The 8,871-nt window shown below is 44.5% G+C and overlaps 2 protein-coding genes across 2 annotated transcripts in view; one reads left to right on the forward strand and one right to left on the reverse strand.

The window, feature by feature from the left end:
* LOC136753832 (mucin-3B) overlaps positions 1 to 6,946 on the reverse strand; it is a 40,386-nt gene extending 33,440 nt beyond the window's left edge. Inside the window, exon 1 of the mRNA XM_066710219.1 lies at positions 6,359 to 6,946. Within this exon, the coding sequence (XP_066566316.1) occupies positions 6,359 to 6,946 (588 nt within the window). The remainder of the gene's footprint in view (positions 1 to 6,358) is intronic.
* A 37-nt stretch (positions 6,947 to 6,983) lies between these two features.
* LOC136753834 (uncharacterized) lies at positions 6,984 to 8,871 on the forward strand (the record flags this gene model as incomplete). The annotated part of the gene is given in 3 exon segments (XM_066710220.1): positions 6,984 to 8,633; positions 8,636 to 8,728; positions 8,854 to 8,871. Coding segments are annotated over 3 exon segments (1,761 nt in total), but the record flags the coding sequence as incomplete, so codon positions are not given.

The raw sequence follows: 8,871 nt of genomic DNA on the forward strand, positions 1-8,871 counted from the left end.
TGCTCTGTCTGTTGGACACAGCCTTTCTCTCTGCATCTATGTCCAGGGCTTAAATTTCAGCACGATTGTGAGATAATTATATTATCAGGGGGCCAAGCAACGAAGTTGCTGGAACCCTATTGTAATTGTTAGGATTATTAGGGGGCCAAGCAATGAAGTTGCTGGAACCCTATTGTAATTGTAAGGATTATTATTGTAATTTTTCTGCAATTTTTTCCAAAAGCCTATAAAAACCAAACCGCTTGATGAAAAGTCATGAAACTTCATACAGTGATAGATGGCTAGATGGATAGTGCTATGCCATATGCAATATGGAGGCCATATGTCACATGGTCTGGTGGCCATAGTGACTTAAGTGCCAAATTGTGCACAATCTAGAAAAATCTTCTCCGAAACCGCTAATGGGACAGTTGTGAAACTTGGTGTGTGATGTTATGTTATGGCCTATATTCGGATTTGTTCAAGAGAAGTCGATAAGTCACATGGTTTGGCAGCCATATTGGATTGGCCAAGAATCTTCAAAGATCTTTTCTCTGAAACGGTTGGTCCGATTGATACGAAATTTTGTAGACATGATCTTGGCTACATCCTCTATCAGATGTGCTCAAGGCAAGTTGATTGAAAAAACAAGATGGCCATCATGAGCCAATCAAATTTCAGACATGGTTAAATTGCATAAAGTTGCATATACTGAATGCGTAGAATATCTTGAATTCAATGTTATTTGACAGAGGTAGTCTCAATGTCAAAATGGTGGTCAAAGGTCACATGGGTATGTGGCCATTTTGAATTTGAAAAAAAAATAAAAGTCATGAAACTTCATAAAATTGTAGAGGCTTATGCAGGGCTATGCAATATGAAATATGGTGACCATATGTCACATAGCATGGCGTCCATCTTGGATTTAATGCCAAGTTTGGATAATGTTCAAACATCTTCTTTTCTGAAACCGCACATCCTATTAATGTGAAATTGTGTACACGTGCCCTTGGCAAGGTCCTCTATCAGATTTGTTAAAAGCAATCTGATTCATCAAATAACCTGTCTGCTGTGATCAAATCAAGTTATATTTTTTTGTCCATAAATTTAAAACGTCCATGAAATTAAAACATCATAAGAGAAACTCACTAAAATTGGTGTGTTGGTAGATACCTATAGCAGAATGTCCCACAAGAAATATGTAGGTCATATGTCATATGGTGTGGTGCCAATATTAGATTAAGTGACAATTATAAGACCATATTCAAACCTCTTCTCCTTCCAAACCGCTAATGGGACAGATGTGAAACTTGGTGCATGGCTTTGTGTTATGACCAATATTCAGATTTGTAAATGTAAATTCATAAAAAAGATTTATAAAACTAAATTTGTCTGTACTTTCACAACCTTTGTCTAATCCAATTACACAATGAATGTACAGCTGCTCTTGAGACAGAGCACATCTATCAATCACAGACAGCTCCAGACCACATACTCTGAAACTCAACCATCATGCTAAGCTTAGAAAGACTTCCAGTAAAGACCACATTCAATCAAGCTTTCAGCAGGATTCGATCGTAAAAGCTCAGACATATGCAGGTGTTGACATATACAAGAAGATCTCTTAGTCTTGCATTTCATGCCTTTACCCACTGCACCACTGGGGAGCTTGCTATTAAGGCTTGGATTTATAATAGAGTACATTTATGAAGTGAGACATGTTATACATTCATGTGGACCTGAAAAAGAGAGGGAGCTGTACTACCAATACAAATTTAACTAATAGTAATCTTTACAAATATTGAAATAGTTAACAATTTTATATTGTCTATGTATTCATTGTAAGAATAAAAAAGACTTTAGTTAATGTTGTATATTGCAGTACAACAAATATCTTGTAATATATATGAATAACATATCACACTCATATTATAAATATTCATATTACACACTATTCCACCACAATATTCTACATATTATATCACATATATCACATATTATATCACACTCATATTACAAACTATGAAGTTACGCGCTAAGTACTCCCTTCTCGCAAGCATAGGATAGTTTTACGATACTTTATTTAAGCTGGATATGGCTCAGATAGTAAGGTCACTGCACTATAGCACAAAAGACCTGGGTTGAAGTCCCACCATGGCCAGAACTGAAAAGTAAACATTATGTGTTTGGGAGCTTATTGCTTTATTAGTTTCAATATTCATGTACTAGCATTATCATATTGTAGCAGATCTGAAGACATATTATGAAGCCTGGGCCATTTGTTGTTGTGGTTAGATTACTGCACTCTGGTGTGTGAGACCTGGGTTCAAATCTCATCATGGCTGAAACCCTAAAGTCTGTTAAATATGCCATATCCCTCCACATATGCTTGGCCCCCTAAATTGCTGCTTGCAGCTATATTTATTATTATTATTATAGGTGCTTTAAAAATGCTACCATATTTTCGAAGTCAGCGCTTTCAAACAGTGCTAACCTATAAAAGCATTATTATTATGAACATTGTAATAATAATCATTATTATACAGAAATATCTATTTTATTTTCCATTCTTTCCAGTGAATTAACTTGTTTGAATCACATATCTATACACATTTAAATCTTCCTAATGTTCCACTTATGAACATAATTGCATACATTGGGAAGGGAGCATCACATATTAAAGTGATAGGTTCCTTTTTTCATACATATGTAATGTAATATATAGCCCTATTCACACTGAAATGCTGCTAAATTGCCGGCAACATTTGCCTGCTTTTTTCCTGTTGCCCCCATTCACACTGGCTTTGAATGCTGGAAAATTGCAGGCAAGGATGCATTCAAACAGAAAACAGAGATTGCCGGCAAGAGTGCTGTGGCAATGGGACTGAGACGCTGCAGAAGACTGTGGATCCGGAGAGGAGACCCGGACCGACACTCTGGAACGTGTTTGTACAAGTGCGATCATTTCCCCGGTTAAAGATGTCAGAAGCAGTAAAATACTCCGAGATGGATATTTAGGAGATGTCACACTACTGTGTTATTGTATACGTGTATATAGGCAAAACAATCACCGTTCATTGATTATAATATTGTGACAGTCATGGACAGTCGGAACTGCCCAGGTTCATCAATATGCGGAAGCCCCGCAAGGCCTGATGGTAAATGGACCCCCGAACTGTAACTACTTGTTCTTTGACTGTTAAAATGTGATTTCACCCCTTTTTGTGTTCTGTCATAAGTGTATCTGTCCATTTCCCTTTGTGTTGTATCCGCTTTAATGTTGATCTCGACCTGGCTGAGGAGGTAGCCCGGGTGAAACTGAGTCTCTCTGCCCTCTATCGGGAGGAGCAGGAGAAGATCAAGGTCCTTTCCAGGGTCCGCATTATGGAGGACGATGAGAAGTGCAGCCGCTTCTTCTTCAAGAAAACAAAGGAGAGGCGGCCTGCAATGTCCTCCATGATCGACTCCTTGGGGCAGGAGGTGGAGGGCAGAGAGGCTGTTGAGACAGTGGTGCGAGACTTCTACAGGGAGTTGTACGACCAGAAGGTGGTGGATCAAAATCTGATCCATCACTTTCTGTCCCTGTTGGAGTCCCGCAACGAGGGGGGCGAAGAGGCGGAGGAGGATCCAGAGATCACCACCACTGAACTCTCCCAGGTGATAAAGAGTCTTAACTCTGGAAGGACAACGGGACCAGACGGGATCCCTGCTGATTTCTGTAAGATTTTTTGGGAGATGCTTAGGGAAGATCTGGCACAGGTCTTGGGGTCGGTGTACAGAGAGGTTAGACTGGCCCCTTCTATGAGGAAGAGCATTCTCTCTTTTCTTCATAAGAAGAGAGATCCGAAGGATCTGAAGAACTGGCGGCCAGTCAGCCTCCTGTGCACCGACTACAAGATACTGGCCAAAGCAGTTATGCTCCAGCTACAGCGGCCACTCCCTCAAGGCATGCTGCTCAGGGATGTCGTGGCCTACTCGAACAAGAGAAGGCTTCCCCTGGTCCTGATTAGCTTGGACCAGGAGAAGGCCTTAGACAGAGTGGGCCATGAATACCTGCAGCTTGTTATGGAGAGGATGGGTCTCGCTCTTGGCTTGAGGAAATGGGTCAAGATCATTTACAGTGGCCTAAGCAGCAGGGTCCTCGTGAACAGCCACCTGATTGAACCATTCCTGGTCAGGTCGGGGGTTCGACAGGGTTGTTCCCTGTCGGCCCTGCTGTACGTCCTCTGTTTGGAGCCATTCATGCAGGCGATCTGCCGGGATGCCGGGGTTACAGGTTTCCATCTCCTGGGTTCCAGCAGAGAGCAACTGAAAGCCCTGGCCTATATGGATGACGTGGCTGTGGTCTGCACGGACGCGCCGTCCGTGGCCAGGGTTGAGGAACTGCTGGATGGCTTCTGCAGGGCAACAGCGGGCCGCTGTCAATAAAGCCAAGAGTGAGGTCTACCTCTCCAAGGCATGGCCTGTCGGACGGGGCCCGCCGACTACGTTCCCTGTGAAGCCGTCCATCAAGGTTCTGGGGATCACGATCAACGGGACCAACACAAGTCGGGGTCGATTTTGTGATTTCTCAGGACTCCGATCATATTGCAATAATAAAGTGAGCTCGATTCCTTTTGTATTAATAAAATACTGGATATTTACATTTTCCATGATTAATGCATATAAGGAATGGCAGCATAAAGCGTACAATAACAAATACATATGACTACATTGTATTGTTAACTGTATATTTCCTATACACGTGTAAATTGTAAATTGCATTATGCTTTGAACTGTACTGTAGTTTTGCACTTTGTATTGCTCTGGATAAGGGCGTGTGCCAGTAAATAAATAATAATTATGACGGCAATAAAGTTACTTCTGATACAACCAAATAATACATGGATGTGTTCTCGTTGTGCAGAATGTGAGCAGATTTGACCAGCAAAGCAATTCATTTTCATAATCGTATGACAACAGTCTGAATAGTGACCACATCCGTCTATTTAAACACACTGTATGCAGTTATACAGAACACAACAATGGGCTACTATATTTGTGAATATTATAATCAGCGAACGGTGATTGTTTTGCCTATATATACATATACAATAACACAGTAGTGTGATGTCTCCTAAATATCCATCTCTGAGTATTTTACTGCTTCTGTCATATCTTTAACTGGGGAAATGATCGCACTTGTACAAACACGTTCCAGAGTGTCGGTCCGGGTCTCCTCTCCGGATCCACAGGCTTCTGCAGCGTCTCAGTCCCATGGCCACCGCACTCTTGCCGGCAATCTCTGTTTTCTGTTTGAATGCATCCTTGCCTGCAATTTTCCAGCATTCAAAGCCAATGTGAATGGGGGCAACAGGAAAAAAGCAGGCAAATGTTGCCGGCAATTTGCCGGTAATTTAGCGACATTTCAGTGTGAATGGTGCTATAGATGTTTTTCACAGACTATATAAATAAGTAATATATTAAAACTAACATCAAATGCAGAGACGTCATAATTTCAAACACGTTAAATTGCTGGTAAGACAGCTATAATGCAGCTATATTTGCTTAATAATAACAAGAGGTCGTGAAAATGTAACAAAAACGTTATGTTCCAGTTGGAAAATAAATTAACTGGAGGAAAAATAAACGTGTTCCGTTTCTTGGGACTTCGGCACATCTGGTGTTTAAAATGTTTAAACTGAAGAGGAAAAATCATAGCATTTACGAAAAACCTGAAGTCCTGGAGGCTATAATAAGGTTCTGTTTGGACTGAGAATTTTTCATATTCCAATGGCCACGCAGATGTGTGAGTTTGTACAGGAGAGCCCAGTACATCTGTGAGCGCATCAGTGACTGGAGCAGAAGGCAATCATGCAGAAAAATGCAAACAAAAAATATGTTCATATAATTTTGAATTGGAGAAGGTGTATCTGCCGTAGCTGCCTGTGACATCACACAGAGAGCAGCTATGAGCAGCAGCACATCAGCCACAGAGATAACAGAATAAAGCCATAAATATGTTCACTGACTCTGCTCAAATATTTGTGGATTCTCACACACTAGTCTTTGCAATAATGCAAGAACAGAACTGAGAATGTACGATCCTCAAAATAATGCGCTGAAATTCAAGCCCTGCTATAAGGATGTTGTGCTCTACTGTACAATACTGCGATGTGTTTGTGCTGTACGTGCTGTGCTGTACTATGCTGTACTGTGCTGTTCTGTACTATACTGTGCTGTAATTTAATGGACTGTACTGTACTGTTCTATACTGTGCTGTGCTGTAATGTACTGTGCTATACTGTGCTGTAATATAATGGACTGTACTGTGCTCTGCTGTACGGTAATATATTATTGTATGCTGTGTTGTGCAATGAGAGGGCTGTCAGGATCATACCTGCGATTCGTCCTCATCAATGTCCAGCACCTCCACACTGTGCTGCTCTGAATCCCTGGCCTCCTCCTCGTTCTCATCCAGGTCCTCGTCATCCTCACCCTCCTCCGTATTCTTCTCTTGCTGCTTCTTGTCCTCTGGGCCTCTGGGGTGGACTGGGGCTCCCCCTTCCCAACTCTCTGCTCCTCTCCCTCCCTCACTCCACCCTGACTTCAGCCCTTTCCCTCTCTCTCCCTTCCTTCCCTTCTCTCTCAGGCCAAACTTCCCTTCCTTCCCTCTCTCTCCATTCCATCCCTTCCTTTTCCTTCCCTCCCCCCACTTCCCTATCTCTCCCTTCCCCCCCTTCCCTCTAAAGCCAATCTTCTCTCCCTTCCCTCTCTCTCCCTTCCCTCCCTCCCCTCTTAGGCCAATCTCCCATACATTCCATCTCTTTCCCTTATCTCCCTTCCCTCCCAGGCCAATCTCCCATCCCTTACTTCTCAGTCTCTTCCATCCCTTCTCTCTCAGGCCCCTCCACCCTTTACCCTTTATTCCAATATTTCCTCCCTTGTTCCCCAATTCAAACTCTCCTCCTCTATGTCCTAGTCCCATCACTCCTTTTCCTCCCAATCCAAACTCCCCTCCTTTTCCTCCCAGTCCCAGCCCTCCTTTCCCTCCCAGTTCAATCTTCAGCCCTTTTCCTCCCAATTCAAACTCTCCACTTCTTCCTCCCAGTCCCAGCCCTCCTTTTCCTCCCAGTCCAAGTCCTTCTCCTCTCAGTCCAAACTCCCCTCCTTTTCTTCCCAGTCCAAATCCTTCTCCTTTTCCTCCCAGTCCAAACTCTCCACCTCTTCCTCCCAGTCCCATCCCTCCGTTTCCTCCTAGTCCATATCCTTCTCCTTTTCCTCCCAATTCAAACTCCCCTGCTTTACCTCCCAGTCCCATCGCTCCTTTCCCTCCCAGTTCAAACTCCCCTCCTTTGCCTACCAGTCCAAATCCTTCTCCCTTTCCTCCCAGTTCAATCTTCAGCCCCTTTCCTCCAAATTCAAACTCTCCACTTCTTCCTTCCACTCCCAGCCCTCCTTTTCCCCCCAGTCCAAATCCTTGTCCTTTTTCTCCCAGTTCAAACTCCCCTCCTTTGCCTCCCTGTTCCATCCCTCCTTTTCCACCCAGTCTGAACACTGCTCCTTTTCCTCCCAGTCCCATCCCTCCTGTTCCTCCCAGTTCAAACTCCCCTCCTTTGCCTCCGAGTCCCAGCCCTCCTTTCCCTCCCAGTCCAAATCCTTCCCCCTCTCCTCCCAGTTCAATCTTCAGCCCCTTTCCTCCCAATTCAAACTCTCCACTTCTTCCTCCAAGTCCCAGCCCTCCTTTTCCTCCCAGTCCAAATCCTTCTCCTTTTCCTCTCAGTCCAAACTCCCCTCCTTTTCCTCCCAGTCCAAATCCTTCTCCTTTTCCTCCCAGTCCCATCCCCCCTTTTCCTCCCAATTCAAACTCTCCCCCTTTTCCTCCCCGTCCAAAACCTTCTCCTTTTCCTCCCAGTCCAAATCTGTCTCCTTTTCCTCCCAATTCAAACTCCCCTGCTTTACCTCCCAGTCCCATCCCTCCTTTCCCTCCTAGTTCAAACTCCCCTCCTTTGCCTACCAGTCCAAATCCTTCTCCCTCTCCTCCCAGTTCAATCTTCAGTCCTTTTCCTCCAAATTCAAACTCTCCACTTCTTCCTTCCAGTCCCAGCCCTCCTTTTCCCCCCAGTCCAAATCCTTGTCCTTTTCCTCCCAGTTCAAACTCCCCTCCTTTGCCTCCCAGTCCCAGCCCTCCTTTTCCTCCCAGTCCAAATCCTTCTCCTTTTCCTCCCAGTCCCATCCCCCCTTTTCCTCCCAGTTCAAACTCTCCCCCTTTTCCTCCCAGTCCAAAACCTTCTCCTTTTCCTCCCAGTCCAAATCCATCTCCTTTTCCTCCCAGTCCAAATCCGTCTCCTTTTCCTCCCAGTCCCATCCCTCCTTTTCCTCCCAGTTCAAACTCCCCTCCCCTGCCTCCCAGTCCCATCCCTCCTTTCCCTCCTAGTTCAAACTCCCCTCCTTTGCCTACCAGTCCAAATCCTTCTCCCTCTCCTCCCAGTTCAATCTTCAGCCCTTTTCCTCCAAATTCAAACTCTCCACTTCTTCCTCCCAGTCCCAGCCCTCCTTTTCCTCCCAGTTCAAACTCTCCCCCTTTTCCTCCCAGTCCAAAACCTTCTTTTCTTCCCAGTTCAAACTCTCCACTTCTTCCTCCCAGTCCCAGTCCTCCTTTTCCTCCCAGTCCAAAATCTTCTCCATTTCCTCCTAGTTCAAACTGCCCTCCTTTTCCTCCCAGTCCAAATCCTTGCACTTTTCCTCCCAGTTCAAACTCCCCACTTTTGCCTCCCAGTCCCATCCCTCCTTTTCCTCCCAGTTCAAACTCTCCTCCCTTTCCTCCCAGTTCAAACTGCCCTCCTTTTCCTCCCAGTCCCATCCTTCCCTTTCCTCCCTGTTCAAACTCCCCAGCTTTTCCTCCCAGTCTGA

This window comes from Amia ocellicauda, chromosome 7 (genome assembly GCF_036373705.1).
Source record: "Amia ocellicauda isolate fAmiCal2 chromosome 7, fAmiCal2.hap1, whole genome shotgun sequence".
Classification (NCBI taxonomy): domain Eukaryota; kingdom Metazoa; phylum Chordata; class Actinopteri; order Amiiformes; family Amiidae; genus Amia; species Amia ocellicauda.